The sequence below is a fragment of the Vulpes vulpes genome, chromosome 1 (assembly GCF_048418805.1).
Source record: "Vulpes vulpes isolate BD-2025 chromosome 1, VulVul3, whole genome shotgun sequence".
Classification (NCBI taxonomy): Eukaryota; Metazoa; Chordata; class Mammalia; order Carnivora; family Canidae; genus Vulpes; species Vulpes vulpes.
This window is the reverse complement of record NC_132780.1, coordinates 146,174,033-146,194,766: the sequence shown is the minus strand read 5'-3', so window position 1 is coordinate 146,194,766 and position 20,734 is coordinate 146,174,033. Positions and strand designations below refer to the sequence as shown.

Here is a 20,734-nt window from a genome sequence, read left to right as displayed (position 1 = left end):
AGACAGAATGAAAATGTGGCAATTGTGTGAATATCAAGCCGCTTAGCCCAGGGGGCTGAGATAAAATGGAAACTGAGGCAAAGTTTTAAAAATGAGATATTTGTTTTAAATTTTGAGTTATCAATATTTGTGTTCCTGGAAAAAGAAGAAAGAGACTTAAATTTGCTTAATATGTAACCCAGAGACTAATTTGCTATATATATTTTAAAATTTTATATTATGTATATACTTAAATAAAACATTTATGCATATCATCTTTTCACTCTGTAGAGAGGTGTTGACCCCTAAATGATGTTGTTGGCCAGGTACTTTGAAATTTGGAGTTAAAAGATGAAGCATACCAGGTTTGTCAGTTAACTGCAAGCTGACTCATGTAGCTCTGAGCAGTAGCTGTTTAAAAGAGATTTTGAAATTGCAATTCAGTGTCATCTGCCTGCATCAACCACAGTTTTAAAGTATATTCATCGTCATTCTCTCCTGTCAGAGATCAAGATATAAGACTTAGCCCTCTCATTGAGTATGAGTAAGTAACTTATTAAACAGGAAATTGAATCATTAGTGAATGAGTCAGCATTTAATGATGATAATGAAGAACTCATGTTCTTTGGCATATATCCATCTTGAGCATAAACAAAAGTTGACCTGTTAGATAGTAACAAGTAGTTTCTTCCAGAGATAATTTAATCTTTGACTCAACATGTGTGAATTAATATTTATGAATTATTTCAAATAAAATTATCACTTGGGTTACTAGATTAAAGGCCATGATCTTAACACCCAATCTTGATTAGGTAAAAATCAAAACTTAAGGGGAAGGGAGTTTTTCTTCCCATTACATTATTATATTAACTAATGTACATGTGATCTGGGTAAGGGTATGACAGCTGTGGAAATCCTAAGTATTTTACATCCAGAAAGATTTTATTCTTCAAATATCTAGCTGTCATAATGTGCTACGTTATATCAACAAAGCAATGAGTGGGTAGAAAATATTGAGTCTCTTGCTTAGCAGGTCTGCAAACAAATTGATCTGGAATGTTCATGAACTAAAAAAAACTGTTAGTAATAATTTCTCTTTTTCTGTTATACATACTTCATAGTTCACCTCTCAAGGGTAAGGCTTGCATAAAATGGTGAAGTAGCTCTTCTTCAGCTCTTACATTAAGGATAATCTCATGTTTTATTTTCAGTGTCATAAATTCATTAAGAAGACATGAATTTTAGCCCTCCTTCAGTTTTTTTTTTTACATTAAAGTAATTAATTTATTTATAAAGATTTATTTATTTGAGAGAAAGAGCACTCATGGGATGCAGAGGGAGAAGTAGAGAGATCCCCAAGCATATTCCATGCTGACTATGGAGCCTGATGTGGGGCTCCATCTCGGGACCCTGAGGTCATGACCCTGAGATCCTGACCTGAGCTGAAACCAAGAGTCAGCTGCTCAACCTCAACCAGCTGTGCCACCCAGGTGCCCTGACCCTTTTTCAGTTTAATACTCCTGACAGCTATCCTTTCCTCTGACCATGCTTTGAGTCTTTTCTACCTTTTCTCTGAACTTTCTCTTCCTTTTTTATTTCCTTTTGTTTGTTTGCTTGTTTTTGTCTTTTATGCAGCTCCTTCTTGACTTTCTAATGTGATATAGAGCAGAATTGAAGAGTGTGAGTGGTGGAGTTACCTCTTTGGATTAGTTCCTATCCCTACCACATATTAGCTGCAGGGCTTTAGGCAGCATACTTACCCTTCTTTTGCCTTTCTTACCTGAAAAGTGAGATAGGAATAGCACCAACCCCCTGGGGTTGTTGCTGGGATTTGATTAGCATATGTAAAGTCCCTGGAACAGAGCCTACCACTATTTCCTCAAGAATGAATGCAGGTAGGGATTTTCCTTTATTTTGTTCACTGAAATTTAACTATCATTGCTATATCCCCACTACAAGAATGGTGCCTGATACCATTGTTGAATTAACTAGTTTTCTATTTCTATCACATTTATCCTTCTCTCCTTCCCCCTCCTTGGAGCCCTGCTTCCTCTTTCTTTCCTCATTGAGGACTCTATTTCTACTTCCACATTCTTCGCCTCTCAGGTTTCTATCATCTACTGCTGACCTAAATTGTCAACTATGTCTGGGTTCAAGGTTTTTGAGTAGACTAAAACATTGCAAATTCAATATTTCTTAATAATTACTAGTCATGGATGTACCAATGAGAAGGTAAAGAAGAAATCCTTCCTCAAGAAAAAATGAGAATAATATAACATCTTCAGTGTAATATTTTACATTAAAATATTATATTTAAATTTGTGGTGACTTGTGTTTGTCATTTGTACAGTTTGAGCTCTGGTAAATCTGCCACTTTTTACCAGTAGTTTTGATTCTAACACAAAAATAGTTGAAAGAACAGTTTAATAAACAGCAGCTTTACTCTTCATCTCGATTCACTAATAATCTTTTATCACAGTTGATCTCTCTCTGAGCTAGATTTTTTTTTTTACACATCTCAGGTTTATACATTGTTTAAAAAGGCAAAAGTATATACATGGGCTATATTCAGAGAAGCCTTGTCTCCATTCCATAAGTTATAGGTCAATTAAAAAAAAATTTCTGGTTTAATTTTCCTATGTTTCTGTTGGCAAAATAAGCAGAGGTCTTTGTTGATATATACTACTTTTCTTATTCTTTCCTGCTTGTGTGATATAAGTTGTAAATAGTCTCCCTAGTTTGTCATTTGTATTTTGACTATTTTTCAGATTAAAAAATTTTTCTTTTATTACTTCTGAATTGGAGTTTCTGAATTTCACAAGGTTTTTCTCACATCCAGGTCATAAAAAAGCTAAACCATATTTTCTTCTAGTATTTGTATGACTTTTCTTTTTAAAAGTCCATTTATTTATTTATTTATTTATTTATTTCAGATTGGTTTGGAATTTATTCTGGTATAAGGTGTGAGGTATGAATCCAGTTTTATTTTAGATTTTTTTCAAATTGCTATCCAGTTGTTCCTTTAAATAAATTGTCATTTATTTAAAATTCCATCTTTACCTCAGTGATTTGAAATGCTATTTTTGGTCTTGTTTTAAACTTTCCTAGGTATGTGTGGTTATTTCTGGACCTTTATTTTTTTTCGCCTTACTGTTCTATGTAATCACATACCATTACTATACTATATAATCTTTATAGTGTTATAATATTGGTGGGGTTAATCTACCCTTTAACTCTGTCTTTTCGGGATTTGTATTGCTCTTCTTATGTATTTGTTTTACACATAAGCCCTAGAAAAATTGTCGCAGGGAACCTACTGAGATGAAATAGAGCAAATGCAGCAAAAATTCTAATGAAACAACTAGAAACAATTCAAGGGCTTGCTCTCTGGGAAATCATCTAGAACTAAACTCTGACATCTAGTGTTCACTGAAATCACTGCATGGTACTAACCCAATGTCTGATATTCCTATTACATTACAAGCAATGCTTTTTAACTGTGTTTAAAACCTAGAGCATATTTTGCCTTGGAAAAATGTCACTCTGTAAGCAAAAGAGAAAGCTGAACATAAATCAGTAAGAAGAATACCCAGATGTTAGCTGTTCTTTTTCTGTAAACTTTTCCCACACAAGGGCAGGAATAAGAGGAAGTGAAAAAAAGATTCATTTAAGAGAAACAAAAAGTTCACTTAAGAAGTGAACGAAATTGGAACAGGTCTGATGACATCCGTGATAGCAGCGCTGCAGATGTAGGAGGGGTTGAAAAAAAGAACAGAAGCCTAGAGCGATAACTTTCCCTCTTTTCTCTCATTCTTCAGGTGTAGTAAGGGCCTCGATGAGAAAAAGCAGAGGGATATCAGCAATTGGGTTTTACAGTTAGAGCTAAGGTTTCTATGAGAGGTTGAGAAATGTGGGCTATTAGAGACTCAGGAAAAGAGAATAATGCTGTTAATTCTAGCTGTACTGAGATAGCAAAACCCTTCCATCTATATTTGATACTTCTACTATTTTCATTTTCCACACTGAAATAATCTTAATGCAAACATGCCAGCCTGAAAGAAAGGAGTCATTTTTGTAGTTGAAGCTGTGCTATCCCATCTTACATTCAGTTTTATTTTTTTCTCTGTCCCTAGTGTTTACTGAGGGTAGTGATAGTGGATATCAAACTTTTGATATCAAAGTTTAGTCATAGACAACCTAAGGACATTTAATTCAGTTACTTCATGTACTTTCTCAAAATTCAAAGCACCCAACAAAAATTAGTGATTTAAAATGCAAATTGAATAATTGAAACTCATCATATTAAATGAGATTGTTATAGTGGATGTGTACATGTCCCCCCAAATTGCATTGCCTTATTTTGCTCCCCAAATTTGAGCACATTGAATTTCAGTTGTTCTTCTATATTTCCCCCTCATTGGGCTTAGGCAGAGTGAATATTCATTCATGCAGAAATACACAGACACTTGCAAAGCAAGACAAGTACCTGTCTCAGGTGAGCTGAGCATATTACTTATGCCGACTCCCTTATTATGATTCGCTATAGGCAGAAAATGAAATCCTTGCTGCCATTTACCAAAGACTCCTCTCTTCCCAATGAAAGCCTTTATACTGCGTTCAGAACTATTTACCTATATGCTTACTCTCTTTGCAGTTGAATTTTAAATAGGTGATACAGACTTCACTGTAGTTGCTTTGCATTGCTTTGCATTTAGTATTAGCATGTGTATCTTTTCCATATCAGCAGGCAGTGTTCTGGTGTTCTTTAGAGATTCATTGAATGGTTGCCCTGCATTTAATCAGTGAGTTACTTAAATATTTAGTTTATTTTTTAATCTTTATGAACAATGTGTAATGAAATCCTTTTATAGAAATCTCTGTATACTTGCTATTATACTAGTAAGATACATTTTTAGAAGTGGAGTTCTTAGGTCAAGGGACTATGCTTCCCCCAGATTCCAGGCCTTTTTTCCATTGATAGATATTTCATATTGCAGTGTAAGGTACTTACAGAAGAGTGCATAAATCATAATTCTATAACTTACTAGGATTTCCCAAAGTGAACATACTTATATAATCTACCCAGGTCAAGAATCAGAATATTACCAAAAACTAGAAGCACTTCCATCCTCCTCTGGCTACTATCCCGAAGGGTAACTGCTTCCTGATTTCTCTAAATTTGTTTTGCCTCTTTTGAACTTTATATAAGCAGAATCGTACAACATGTATTCTTCCTTCTGGCTTCTTTTTGGATATGTATTTAAAATATTTGATAGTACAATGTAAAGTTTCTATTCCTTACATATTCTTGGCCTCTTACTGTAATTTGTCGCCATTGACCATCCTCATTTTCACATTTTTCTCCTTTCTGTTCCATGACATTATCTCTTCCCTTTCCTCCTGATCTTCTGCTACTCTTCCTGTTCCAGAGTCTTCCCCTTCACTCGACCTTAAATCATTGATGTCCTCAAGGAAATCTTAGGCAATCCCAGACAAATACATGGCTTCTGTTACCATCTATATTCCTACGACTTCTGAATTTAAACTTCTATCACAGACAATTTCTCTGAGACTCAGATATCCAAGTTGACTCCATCACTTAATAGGTCTCAAAACACCACATCCCCAAACAGAACAAACAATCCCTTCTACTTCCAATTGCTCCATACCTGGTGCTGTTTCAGTGTTCATCTCAGTGAAAAAATACCACCAGCCATGGGGTTCATAATATAGAAACCTAGAAGTCATTCTTGAGATTTCTCTTTCAGTATACCATTCAGCCATGAAATCCTGACAGCTTTTCCTCCTAAATACCTCTAGTAATGTTCACTTCTAGTAATGTTCACCTCTAGTAATGGTTCACTTCTCACCAATATCATTATCAGCATTCAAATCCAGGCTAAACAGGATCATCTCTTGCTTAGACAATTGTCATAGTCTCCAAACTAATTTCCAAACAAGTGAATATTCTGCTTCAAACTCTTCAACAGTTTGTATATTATACTGAATAAGTTCCTTAAGGCAGCATTAAGGACCCAATCCCTCCCCCTCTCTTCTTGCAGTTCTTTCCTTTTTCCAGAAATTGCTCCACACTTTCTTTAAAAGGGTCAGAAACGGTTGAAATTTGAACAATTATATCCAACATGGTTATCTGGAAGATAAAAGTAAAAAATAATATATATATATGTAAAGTTACAGTGAAATTGGATAGAAAAAAAGTCTCTTTCAAAATATCCAGCCCACTTTGGGGTAGTGGTGGCGGTGAAACATTCAGAAAGCAATGAGATAAAGGAATAACTGCCCCCAGAGTTTCAAGCTGCTTAAGAGACCAATTAGTGTAATGAGTAACAGCACTGGCTTCAGAATCTGAAAAACCTGGTTCTGACCATGATGTGGCCACTTAAAACCTGCATAACTTTTGGTGAGTCATGACACCTCTGAGCCAGAATTCTCGAGATAAGATAATTCCTATCCTTCACAAGGATTAAGTTATATATATCTACTCTTTGGCACAATTACCAGCACATAGTTAAATTTTAAATAAGCGGTTAGCATATTATTATTAAGAAAAAAGTAAGGCTATAATATTATTGCCACCTACCAGGCAGGAATAACCATGTTTAATCAATGCTAAAGATAATGAGCATCCCTGGGGCAGAAACTAGGCCATATTCTCCCAAGAGCTTTATGGACTTGGATTACTTGGTGTTCTTCCCTCTGGCACAAGGATAAGTTTCCAGGTAACCAGTAGCTCAGGATGACCTAAGCATATATCATTCTCAAGGAGTCTTGTTTTTTTGTGTGTGTGTGTGTTTTTTTTTTTTTAATTAAAATGATTCTCTCAGTTTATTTACTTCTGTCAGAATAAACATCTAAAGTTGGATCTTCCCTTATCTTTGTAGCTGGGATTTTATGACTTCTATTGAGATAAGAAAATACTTTTTTCTATGGCGAAGTCAACTTTATACAAACTAGACAAATCTGACCATTGTGTTTGTGCCTGCTTTTATTGCAAATGGAGGAACACAGCTTGTGATGCTTATCTCCTCTTCCTTTGCAGTCCTTGAAAGATAAATATGCACACAAAAGCAATCGAAACCCAAACTAAAACAAAACAAAACAAAACAAAACAAAACACAAAAAACCCTCAGGATATAAGACTGATGAAAGTATTTATTTAATCATTTAAGCATTTAAATTTACAAAAAAGATAGATGATTTAGTGAAAAAAATAGATTGAAATAAAAATGACAGCATTCTGGCTTGACATCTAACAGCAATTATCTATATTGTCTTAAAAAATCATTTATTTTCCCTGATCCTTAAATTTTTCACATACAAAGAATTAAAGTTTATTATGTTATCAAAATTCTATGAGTTTATAATATGCATATATAAAATACAAAATGAATGTATTTATATTTGTGTATCTATGAAAGCACATTTATATGTGCATCTGCATACCACACATTCACATGTATATAATTTCTTATGAGAAAGCAGATTATAAACAAGGAACTGGAATAGGTGATAGGTAAGGTCCAGTCCTATGCTGGTATCATCTGTTTCTAGCTTTTAAAATGCCCATATCTTCATTCCTCCATTCAAGACCACCGAGCAGTGGGAATTATATAAAAATGCAAATTCTCAGACCCTAAGACTTACTGAATCAGGGATTGTGGGGAAGAGGCTCCACCACTGTGTTGCAGATCTGCCCTCCAGGTGGTTTAGAAGTACCCTAAAATGTGAGAACCACCGCATTTGAACATTCCCAGAAAAGAACTATAGGCTAGAGTTGTAAGCAGAAATGGAAAACCAATAATTAAAGGGGAAAAAAGGAGGATTATTCTACAGAGCACCTGGATCAAAAGTGGTAGGAAGAGTTTAGAGAGACGTAGCAACAGCAGGCACAGGGGAGTGTATGTATGGTAGTGGGGAGGAGCTGTGGTTGTGAAAATACAGAGCTAAGCCCAAGCAGCAATAATAAAGCAGTAGCCACATGCTTCTTTTAAGTCACTGTTTTCAGGCTTTCATTTCTATAACTTTGCTGAGAACTGCTGGATTTAGAACCTTTTTCTTGCGGTGGATCCCAAAGGAAGATAATTATCTTCTTCTCAGCCACTGATATCTCTGACCTCTAGTTATTTACCATAGAAACCTGACACAGAGAGAGCGAAGGCTTCTCAGGCTGATCCTGCATGTATTTTCCAGGCTGCTTTCAGCAACCTGAGATTCTTCTGACTCCAGTTTGAATATTCTCCTCGTTGCCAGTTAAGGAGTATATGTATCATCAGGGAAAGGAAGAAAATGCCTGAAGTTTCAATAGGCTAGAGCTAAACTTAGCCAGAGAAAGCTGCAGGGGTAAGAATAAGTCTGTGAAAACGACAGGGCAAGAACTCAGCATGGACACTCTTCAGGAGGCTTATGGATGCCAGGTTGTCATCCAGGACATTGCCCTGAGAGGGGAATCCCCGGCTTTGCAACTTCCTGGCCAGCGTGAGGGCCACCAGCCGGCTATAACCTTTCCTGCGATACTCTGGCAGGGTATAGCCATGGCACATAGTGGCAAACTGGTCTGTGAGAGACCAAGAGACTGGGTTTCCCTTGTCATCACGGACACATACACTGGGGAAGCAAGAGATGAGGTTTTTGATGTACTGGAGACACTGTTCATTGCCTCCTCGTGACCAAGTCCTGTTGAGTAGATCAGCATCAGTAACGCTCAGGTATGTTAGCTGTGGGGGAGAACTCATTCTAGAAGAAAACAAAATGAGAAGAAATGTAAACTTGGGATCATATGACTACAAACAGCTACTTGTCTTTTTATACTGATTCAAACTGAAAAACAATCCCAGAGATGTACTTAGCAAATACCAAAATTTTTTCAATGGATTAGAATCTATCACTTCCCACTTATGAACATCTCTCAGGGTTTCATTTCTGATAGGACAAAATACTCATTATATGGGATTTAAATCTTTCCTTCTAATTTTACCCCCATTTCTTATTGCCTTCATATAGATTAGGGTATTTCATTTTTCTGTAAAACAGTTCTCAGACTTGTTAAGTCTAAGTCTGTTGACACCCTCTCTGAAACCTTGAGTAAGTCCAGATTCTTGGGTCACTAATCTTCTCCTTGGGTAAAAAAAAAAAAAAAAAAAAAAAAAAGTATTAGAATAGAACTTCTATTTGTATGCATCCATGGTCAGAAAAGAAATACAAATTGCTTAACATTTCTAGGCATATAGAGATGCTCAAGTAATACTAATCTTTCTAGGCCTTCCCCTAAAGGTCTGGAAACAGGTCTAAAAGCTCATAGTATTGAGATAAAGACAAAGATACGAATTGCTGCAATTTCTAAGACCTGAGATGGATTACTTAAAAACCTATGGTACTGGTTTTGCTTCAGAATTTGCTTTTATTCTTGAAATGATCCATGTCATAAGACCATCTCCCATGACTTCTAATGCCATTTGTGCTACGGTCTTTATAAAGTAACAGTTTGTGTTTTCTTAAGATTTTATTTATTTATTCATGAGACACACACACACACACACACACACACAGAGGCAGAGACATAGGCAGAAGGGAGACGCAGGCTCCCTGCAGGAAGCCCAATGTGGGACTTGATTCCAGGACTCTGGGACACGCCCTGAACCGAAGGCTGATGCTCAACTACTGAGCCACCCAGGTGCCCCTGTGTTTTCTTTTTGTAAGTGGTTCAGCAGTGTTAGCTCACATTCTAGGCATACTATGGGCTCTGGCATTGGACCAATAATCTAATCACTAAGCAGGGGTAAACAATAAATAAATATAAGCAATTACTGGCTTAGAAGAAGTTTTAATTTAATTTTTGAAAATGAAGTTAAAACAAAGGCTGAGAAGCCTGAGGCAAAGAAGCCGCAGGTAGAAATGTCACTGCAAATAAGAATATTGCTAAGACCTGTATTTCAGGAGTAGTTATATCAGTGACTAAGACCTTGTACCTGAAGGGCAGGGTATCCAAAATAAAGAGTATACAAATTTGGGAAATGACTGTTCAAACAGGGAATTATACCATACTTTATGGGGTTATGAATAGAGTTCGAGAGGTAATATATTTAAAGCATTCAGTGCTTGGCATAGAATAGACCCATATAAGTCAGTTACTTATCCTTATCCCTGAACCATGAAAAAAACAATAAACACTTTGGGCTCAGACAACAGAGGTTATTTGGAATTATTTGGAGGAGGAGCATACCAAGCAATAATTTTTCTGTGTATAGAGTGAAAATATAGGACTTCTGGATTCATTCATCATTATGCACAAAGATGCTGATTTGATTATTTCAAGAACTTATGAGCAGCCAAGCACAGCAGAATAAAACAGACACACAGACCCAGAGACATATAGACACACAGACATATCTAGACTGTGTGTCCCTATTCCAGGGTACCCAAATACTCCTTAATAATACTAAGTATTTCAGGTACTGCTATTTGTACTTCTATATAGTTAAGTCCCATCCCACACGTAGAAACTTGATCTACATACAGAGAACTGGTGTCCGGCAGAGTTGAATGAGGAGAAAAATGAACAGCTTTGAAGGAAGTAAGCTTTACACCTAACTGCTTTGAGTTGGCAACAGCTTTGGAAACATCATATAATTCACTCTGCAGCCCTGTACATGGAAAGATATAATGAAAAATATACTTTATTTGAAAACACAAAAAAGGAAATCCATTGCAGTATTTTTATGCTAAGTATCATCAATACCACCAGTTTGCCACCTTGTATTATCCTAACCATTACATATTTATATATAAATTATTACAGCTACTCTCTGCCTGATTTTCAAACAGTGTGTGGGATTTTCAAATCCCCATCACGTTGTTTCACATAATCGTGATCTTCCATGAACCTTTCTGATGGGAATATCCCTTAGGAATTTGGAATTGCTTGTGGGATTTTCTTGATTTTTCTGACTTCTCAGACTGATCTTAAACTCCTAAAGGTAAGAGAAATTTTATAACTCTAAAAGTCTATAATCTACCATATAGCTAGAAGCATAAAAGAACTCAGATTTATTTGGCATGGCATTCTGACTTAGAGTCTTCCAGCCTTTTGCCTAGATGTCCATTACAGAAATATCAAGGTATAAATTTAGTTGGTGAGATTTATCCTAAACTTAACTCACTTGGATCCTACTTGTTTATCATAGCTATACTATGTTATGCATAAATTTTCATTCAGTACTTGCATGTAAAGCACTATGCTGGGCAATGCATCACAGTGAAACACAAGAATTACAGTTTCTGTTCTGATAGAGCTCACTGCTTGGCATGTTAGCTTCTGTTACTTAGAACTGCCTTGCTCTGCTTCTCCAAAATCTTATCAGCTCTATCTTTTCCATTCTGGGTCCTGATTAATTTTATCCTCTGGAAATTGACTTTCCAACTTCCATCCATATCTAAAGGCTTTTTCCTCCTTCCAGTAAGTCACTTCCTCTTGAGAATACAGGACTACATGAATAGGAAGACATGTTGAACACAATCTGATATTTAAACTTTGGTTCCTCCCTCAGGGAGTTAAATCTACGAAGAGATAAGTAGGTATTCAAGTTATTGCTATTAAAAATTATAGATGCTGTGGCTAGAATTCCATATTATAACCTGGAATTACATTGAAGTAATTCAAGAGACTATGAGAAAATATAGTTCATCCTAACCAAGGGTATGGATAGTAGTTCAAATAAAATTTCTTTTTTCTAAATTAGACTGAAATACTTTTTTCTAAAAGTCAGACTAACATTTCTTTTTTTTTTTTTTTAAAGATTTTATTATTTATTCATGGGAATACACAGAGAGGAGACAAAGAGAGAGGTAGAGGCACAGGTGGAGGGAGAAGCAGGCTCCATGCAGGGAGCCCGATGTGGGACTCGTTCCGGGGGTCTCCAGGGTCAGCCCTGGGATGAAGGCAGGCGCTAAACCACTGAGCCACCCGGGCTCCCCAGACTAACATTTCTTTAATAAAACTTTTTAAAATTATAAGATGTAGCAGAGAAAACTGCATAAGACAAATTCATAACTTAATTATTATATATTGTAACTACGACTAAGGCCACAAAATAAAAGTTCATTAATCATCTTTTTTTAAACTTTTATTTAAATTAAATTACTTAACATAAAGTGTATTATTAGCTTCAGAGGTAGAGTTCAGTGATTCAACAGTCTTATATAACACACGTGCTCATGACATTACGTGCCCTTATTAATGTATTAACCACGTTCTACTTATCATTCTCCCAATCACAATTCTCTCACTGTCCTCTAAATAATGTCCTTGTTTTAAGTTTTATTTTGCAAGTGTGAGTCCATAAGCACTATTACTAGATTTTGTCCACTTTTTGTCTGGTAAATCTTTTCATCTACAGGTTTTCTTTCAATATCTGTATCTTCTCCCCGCCTCTCTTTAAAAATCCTTTCAATTTATTTGTTGAAGAATCTAGTTTTTTGGGTAGAATTTCCATAGTTTGGATTTTGCTGATTATCTCTCCATGGTGTTGCTGACCATGTCCTTCTGTCCTTTGTGTAGATTACCATTTTAACAAATTATTTTCTCCTTGCTCACAGAAGGAACTTGCATCGACTGTCCTGTCTTTGTCTACCCTACCTCCTCAGACAGGACTTACTAATTGGAAAAGACAGAACTCAGGCCATTTATTGAATCATAGTTTATTGGACCATAGTACCAGCAAGCAGGCTTCTGAAACTTTTAGTTTAGTGCTCATGTAAATGAGCTCTCTTATGTCCATGCAACTACTAGTGAACAAAAGAGCCTGGCCTGTCTGGGTAACTGTATACTTTTTCATTACCTATCCTCCCATGGCCAACACAAAGAGTTTGACTCCTAGTAGTCAGTGGGTTAACCCTGATTTAATATTGTTTATGGGTGGCTCTTAGATTAAAAATGACACAGGCATTCCTGTGTAGAGTGTGCTGTTACTCTGAACACCGGGCACTGAAGTTGCTCCATTGCCTATTTTTTTTTTTTTAAGATTTTACTTACTTTTTCAGTAAAATCTTACTTTTTCAGAGTCACACAGAGAAAGGCAGAGACATAGACAGAGGGAGAAGCAGGCTCCCTGGAGCTTGATGCGGGACTCGATCCCAGGGCTCCAGGATCATGACCTGAGCCAAAGGCAGATGCTCAACCACTGAGCCACCCACCTGCCCCTCCATTGCCTAATTTTTAATCTATCCAGGCAGCCCAACCAGTAGCTGTGTGGCGCAAGATAAAAGATTGGCCACTACTATGGCGGTAGTAGGTCTTTGGAGTTGTTCATGATTTGGGTATGTTTTGGAAATAGCATTCTTTAGGTGTTCTGGTTAAAAATAGTGAAGATACTGATGATTTCTTTGAAGCTACTCAGTATTTCAAGGAAACTGTAGTTCTTACCATAGAAGCCCATAGCCAAGAGGCCACATCAGTGGCCAAAGGTAATACCCTACACTGATTACATGCTAAATGAAAGGCCTTTAACACTCCAGCTATTTTAGGTGCTATTAACTTACATCTGTCCCCATTAAACTTCAGGAAGGATGACTGTGTCAATTTAAATGACGATACCTGACTCATGACTAGCAGTTCAGCCTGCTGGGGGAAAAAATACTGGCAATTATAGAGATGTTCTCTTCCTAATGATGGCTGCAGGTGATTTAAGGAGAGTGGGCCTATAGCACCACCATCTATCCGATTACTGCCATGATTTTTCACACCAAGGAAAAGATATACTCATTTCCACATTAAAGTAATAATGGTGAAAACATTTTCCTAGTTTGGCTAAATGAGTGGTAGAACCATGTCTCATGTCTAACCAGTGTAACTGAGGTAAATATGTACAAGTGAGAGATAGTTTAGAACTTCTACTATAACACCTTTTTGATCATTTCCAAATGGATGTAATAAAACATTCCAAATCTTTAGGTTATGAATATGCATTGGTCATTATTTACAGGTAGCTAGGAACTTTTTCCTTGTGAGAGGGCCTCAGTTGTTTGCTGCTGAAAAAAAATTATCAGACTTTGTATTTCTAGCACGAGGAATCCTCCCTCGCTATCAAATGACCAAGGAATTCACTTTCAATGGAAAAGTTAAAAACAGTAACTTCATTGACTGTATCACCCCCCAATTGTTATGAAAAGTTGAAAAAGTGATACACTGAAGCTGAAATTGTCCATGCACACTATCAGAAACTCTAAATCTAATTCGGACTTGGCCAAAATTCTTCCACTAGCATTGACAACCATGCAGCTATCTCCTTGGATCTCAAATATACTCTTATCTTACTAAATCATGTCATATATCATATGCAAATCAGTTAATTATCTCTTTCCAGAATCACCTGCTTCAGAAAGAAGAAAAGACCTACCTATTGGCTTATAGTTAAGTTAGAGTCGCTTTAAAAGATTGTGACAGGAAATGATTAAGAGTAATAAAGAAACATATGCTGTGATACTTAGTGATATCCATATTACAGTAACAGTGGGGGGGAAATATCACTTGAAAGCAGCCCCATTTAAACGTCCTCTACTTACCTGAAAGGCCAAGCCTCATTAGGAGTAAAACAAGTGTTCTTACAAAACAATATGTAAATTTTAAGTACATAAAATGTATATATATGAATTTGTCCACTTGTGTGGACATCATATATATTATCATATATGTGAAATATATCTATCTGACATGTATGACAAAAATGAGAAAAATAAAAAGACTGCCTAATGTCTTGCACTTGATGTCACCTTGTATTTGAAAAACTTGATCCCAGTTGATGACATCATGTTCTTCCAATAGCTGTTGGTAAGCCCTGACATCCTTGTAGAACACAGCATAGGCATTAGTATAATGGTCCAGGTTGTCTGTCTCAGCCTGGGACAGAAGACATAATCATAAAAACATACATATATTCTCTAGGTAACTCAAATCCCAGATAGATTAGATACCATTGACTACATATATCTAGATAATTCCTGTTACCAAAATTAGCCACCTATTAACAATGGCTAGATGGGAATGTGGCTAATATACTATAGTGAGGGAAATAACAGAAATTTTGGAACTTTTGCTTGATTATATTTCTGGTATTTGGGAAATTTTAAGATATTTATTTCATATTTTTCTGGTATTTTATTTATTTATAAAAATGGAAAGTGTATAACTTAATGGAGACACCTTAAATAGAACTCTCAGAACTTTCCTATGTGGTCAGTGTAGCACATTTGATCATGTGAGCTTCCCCTTGTCCTCAAAGAATGGGGTAGATGTCATCCTTTTCAATCTTCTTATGTATTTACCCACATGACCAAAGTCATTGGTCCTCAGCAATCATCAAACCAGAGGAAAAATGAGTATGCAGAAGTATGTATGCTTCATTCTTCTAGAAATTGTGAAACTGAAGAAACACTATTGAACACGTTTTTCATATGCCTGATACTCCAAAGACAATCAAATTAGAAACTAATGGTGAAGGGCACCTGGGTGGCTTAGTGGTTAAGCATGTTTTTGGCTCAGATCATGATCTCAGGGTCCTGAAATCAAGCCCCACATCAGGCTCCCTACTCAACGAGGAGTCTGTTTCTCCGTCTGCCCGTTCCCACTGCTTGTGAACACGTTCTCTCTCTCAAATAAATAAAGTCTTAAAAAAGAACTAATGGTGAAATATGTAGCTTCTTATGCTAATATATATGGCTGTGATGATTGTAATATTGCCTTTACCTAATCTTTTCTTTTTAGTTGATACCAACTCCGGTTTTGGGGGTTTGTTTTGTTTTAGCCTTTTAAACCTGTACCTCTTTCTGTCGCCGGGTGATAACAGCTTTGAAGTCTGGCCATGAATCCACTACCACTTCTTTTTGAAAGGGATTCCCACGATTTATGTTCATCACTGCTCCATAAACCTGAGCCAGAGAACCCAGAGAGACAAGCCAATCACATTACTAATTCTTTCAGTTTCATATTACCGTTTCCACTTCTTCTTCTATGGTATAATTGTGGCCATGAGAGGGGAAATTATATACACCTATATATACAACATGCACACATACAAACCTTTCTCTTGCTTTTTCATTACTATACATGAAAACTGTAAAAGTCTAGGAAAGCCTAAGAAAATTCTCCCCAAACTTAGGTTTTTACTGTACAGCAGTGAGAGGTACCGAAACAACATGCTGAGTAAATGGCACACAGATCAATAATACATACTTACAGAATGAATCAGAATCTGATATATGGATTTAGGGCTAATAATCATTGAGGGTAATCCCCCTTCCCAAAAAAGCCCCCTGCTTTTCAGATTTCATGGAGCGAGGCTCTATAAACATTCCCTGAGGGTTGTTTATGTCTTATTCATTATTACATACATGGAGTCTGACACAGTGGATCAACTGGTTGTTGACTAAACAATACTGAATGTTAGGATTCTGGGAACACCTGGGTGGCTCAGTGGTTAAGCATCTGCCTTCAGCTCAGGGTGTGATCCCAGGGCCCTTGAGTTGAATCCCGCATGGGACTCCCCTGCAGGGAGCCTATTTCTCCCTCTGCCTGTCTCTGCCTCTCTCTGTGTGTCTCTCGTGAATAAATGAACAAAAATCTTTAAAAAAATAGAATTCTGTTCTATGGGCTTTCATATTTTTTTTCTCCACTAAGAATCATAGATGCTTGCCCTACAAAACCACTTTCATATGCTATGGGTGCTTACAGAGTACTGATAATTGTGGTTGTAACAAGGAGAGATGAGCTCCAGGCTAGTGTTCCTAGCAGTATTTTCATAATAAATCGAAAGTGAAAACAGCGTAAGTCTCCATAAGCAGTGGACAAAAGGAATACATTGCAGTATATTCATACTATGGATTATAAAACAGAAACTTAATGTTGAGCAAAAGAATGTAGATACAAAAAGATATCCTATGTGCTCCAATTTATATTATATTAAGAAACAGATAAAACCAAATTATGGCTTTAGAAGTCAGGATGGTGGTTACTTTTGGGGAGCAAGGAAAGATAATGTTTGGAAAAGAGCACTGGGGGGTGGGATAGGGAGAAACCACGTCTGAAGTAATGCTTTCTTTATTGGATTGCAGGTTGTACAGATATTTAGTCTATGAAAATTCAGAGAGTTACATAATTACGTTGTGTGCACCTTTAGAATGTGTTATACTTCAGTGAAAACTAAATTAAGGGCATTGGAACCTACATCTTACCTCTTTTATCACATCTTGATTCAAATCACTTACCTCAATACCTAGAACATTATTCAACTCTCTTCTGTCTGGCCCAGTCTGGGACCTCACTCAAATCTTTCATAGAACGTATCTTTTCAAATTTATTTGGGCTAATACTTAGTGAAAATCTGAGAATCAAATTAACATGGAAGGGTCATGCTTTTTCTCTTTAAATTCTGGGGCTCTTTAAATTCTGGGGCTTAATTATACATAATCATAAGTTTATTAAAATGTTTATTCCCATAAGGAAACCATATATCTCTTTTCAAAGATGGAGCTTAGTATATGAGTGGAATGTTTAGAAGGTTTAAAAATGTTCTTTCCAATATTCTGATTGTGAAAGAAAAAAAAAACATGACCTGTTTGTAAGAGATTTTCAGCTGACTGAAAGATTTGGCATTAGTTGAGAATAACAAAACAAATGCTTTTGACAGCTATTTATTCAAAAGGTGAGTGCTGTGAGGAGATGGGAAGTAGCTAGGGGAAGTAAGGATGCTTGCTGGAGGAATGAGCAGTTGGAGTTTGTGAAAGAAATTTGGAGAGATATTTAATTACTGAAATACTAACATGAGGTAGGTGGGGGGATGGTGAAATAGGTGATGGGGATTAAGGAGTGCACTTGTAATGAGCACCGGGTGTTGTATGGAAGTGTTGAATCACTAAATTGTATACCTGAAACTAATATTAGATTGTAAGTTAACTGGAACTTAAAAATTTTAAAAAAGAAAAAAAAAAGATTATAAAATACATACCCATAGCCTCAAAAAATGGAGGCAGTGTGACCAACAAAACATTTTATTCTTTATCGTTTTTATTCTCTAAAGGGCATAGTGTAAATAGAAGAGGTATTTTGAAAGTATGGTCAGAGAACCCAAGCTAGGCATTATACAACAATGCAATAATTGAAGTAAGACAAAGAGACTCAAAGATAAGCTAAGCAGCTATTAAAGAGAAGATTATACAAGTAAGCCATTGATTTGTGCCTAGCCTACACGTTTATTTATCTCTTATTTCAAATGGTGTTATGAGAAGCAAACCTTTAAAAAAAAAACAAAAAACAAAAAAAACCCCAACCAACCAACCATGCAGTTTGTAATCTGATAACTTGGATTTAAATCTGAACTCTTGCACTTACATACGGGAGGAGATTTAGTAATATCACCTGTAAAATTATGTTAATACCTGCCTATTTAGAGGTATTAATATTACACAGGGATTAATAGGTTTTATAAAGCTCAACTGAGATAATGTGAAAGATATTTTTAAAAACATGATACATACTATTTGGATCAACTCAACTAATTTGAATACAGAGATCCTTAAAAAATAAGATTGGAACAGGTGAGGGTTAATAAGTAATTATTTTATAACATTGCCAGTGACCAACAACAGTTTATTGAGAAATATTATGAGCAAAGCCCCATGGCAAACAGTATGGGAGGTGTCAAAAAAAAGTCAATATCTACACCTGGGCATCTGGTAGCTAAGCTGTTATGTGAAAAGTAGTAAATATGAAAACAAAGAAACTGAGATTTAACCAATTCTTTACTTGCTTTTTTCTTTTTTGGATTCCAACTTATTCATTTCTAAAATGGGTTAATGGACATCTTACAAAGTTGTTGGAAGGATAAAACAAATTAAAATTATCTGTCTGCTAAATTACTATCCAAATATAATATTTATAATGTAGGTGCCCATCATTTATCTTGATGATTATATCTTAGAAGGTTACCTGTGAAGGTCACCAAAAGCTTTTTAGTTCTTTCTGGCAAAAGAGTGGGCCAAACATTGATTTGCCACAGTGTATGCATTCAAAAATGGGAAATTTCCAGCCAGATTGTCCATTTGGTATTCTTTTAGCCATACAATTCCAGATTATCAATCAGTTTTTCTCTAGCACACATAGGTTAAACATGATCCATAAGGCAAGATGATTAGATTTAATCAACCCAGTACAGTGCTCTAGATCACTTGTTAAAGTTTAGTGTAAATAAGGATTATGCAGGGTGTGTGCCAAAAACACAGGTTTCTGGTCTCCGTCTTTAGCAATTATGATTCATTATATCTCTTCTGGATTAATAGCAGGCCACTCACATTTGCAGTCAAATACTCTTAATACTGAACTATTTTCGACCTGCCACTCATATTTAAAAATCACTGTTGTACGGCTATCTCTTTGATCAAGAATCTCAGCCTTTAAAGACAATTTCTTTGCATTCTGCATTTTTTCTCCAAGTGCTTAAAATATTTTTAATCTCACATTAATTTGTAATCTCTGATCAATTTCCTCTTCCACAGTAGCTCTGAGTTGTCAGCAGGCCCTCATGGACATTGAGCCAACTTCGACAGATAGAGGCTTAATGACCAACAAAACCATTGAAAAAAACTTCAATAATTAAGATGTTGAAAATAGTCAGAAAAATTTTATAATGACCCCTGAGCTCCATCATAAACCTAGGTTATGTTCTTATGAGCAATGACACTTAATCCATACCCTTCTGCCATTAAAAAAAAAATTTAAAACTCGAGTTTACCTTAGAAATAATCTAGTCCATCACCACCCAAGTTTTCCTAAAAGTAATTTAAAGTGACAAAAAATCAGGGCTGTATCTACAATGCATGGATGGAATCAGTCTAGCAGGAGGGGACTGGGAAACTGTTTAATAAGTGCTCCAAGAAAGTCCTGACATCGAAAAAAATTGGGAAACAGCCACAAGTCTAATATTACTTCATAGATTAATAAAAGAAAGAAATTAAAGAAAGCTCTTAAATGTAGAATACCTTTAGTGATTCAGGAAAGTGACTCTTCAACATTTTTTCCAGTATCAGTAATTTGGTAGAACAGTTTAGCACTTGCATCTTCTCCAGAGCTCTAGCAATTCCACACCTCATTAAAAACCTGAAAGTATATGTTTAGTTTTTGCTTGTTAACATTTGAATCTCCTGAGGAATATCCTTGAAGTCCTGTTTTCACTGGATGCAATTTGAAATGCAGCTGCTCCCTCTGAAGAGGGGAGAAGAAGGAAGAAGAGAGGCACTGGAGTGGGTAAAGCAGAGAACATGTGGAAATAAGGAATGTTAATGACCGAATCCTGGATAGAAGTGAGTATCCATACTGGGTTAAGTCTTTCTATGATACACATTCACTGTACGCTAAACTCTTCCTTTAGGACATAGTAGTAGTTGTAATGACACATTTATTTGTGTTTTCATTAAGTATGTCTCAGATTGGGAGGTAAAAGAAGGAAGGATACATCTGCTTTGTGCTCCACTGTATCCCCAGCATCTACAGGGCCTGGCACATAGTAAAAGGCATTCTAAGTAGTTGCTGAATGGATGATAGGAAACTCAGAGTAAGAGTCTTAGGGTTAGGTAGAGATACTCCTTTTCACAATGTGGGGCAAAGACCAGAAAACGACGTGAGTGGGTCAGGTGAACAACTTGCAGAGAAACACCTAGATTGAAGATGAAAAATCAGATGTGAGCAAAGGCT

General features: G+C 36.2%; 1 protein-coding gene across 1 annotated transcript; it reads right to left on the bottom strand.

Moving 5' to 3' along the window:
- Positions 1 to 7,134: 7,134 nt before the first annotated feature.
- GLYATL3 (glycine-N-acyltransferase like 3) lies at positions 7,135 to 20,221 on the bottom strand. Its single transcript, XM_025991217.2, has 5 exons — positions 20,023 to 20,221; positions 15,811 to 15,918; positions 14,764 to 14,890; positions 10,514 to 10,640; positions 7,135 to 8,733 (listed from the first exon to the last, which is right to left on the bottom strand). The coding sequence occupies exons 1-5, from the start codon at positions 20,131 to 20,133 to the stop codon at positions 8,319 to 8,321; spliced, it is 888 nt and encodes a 295-aa protein (XP_025847002.2). The 5' UTR covers positions 20,134 to 20,221; the 3' UTR covers positions 7,135 to 8,318.
- Between the last annotated feature and the right edge of the window lie 513 nt (positions 20,222 to 20,734).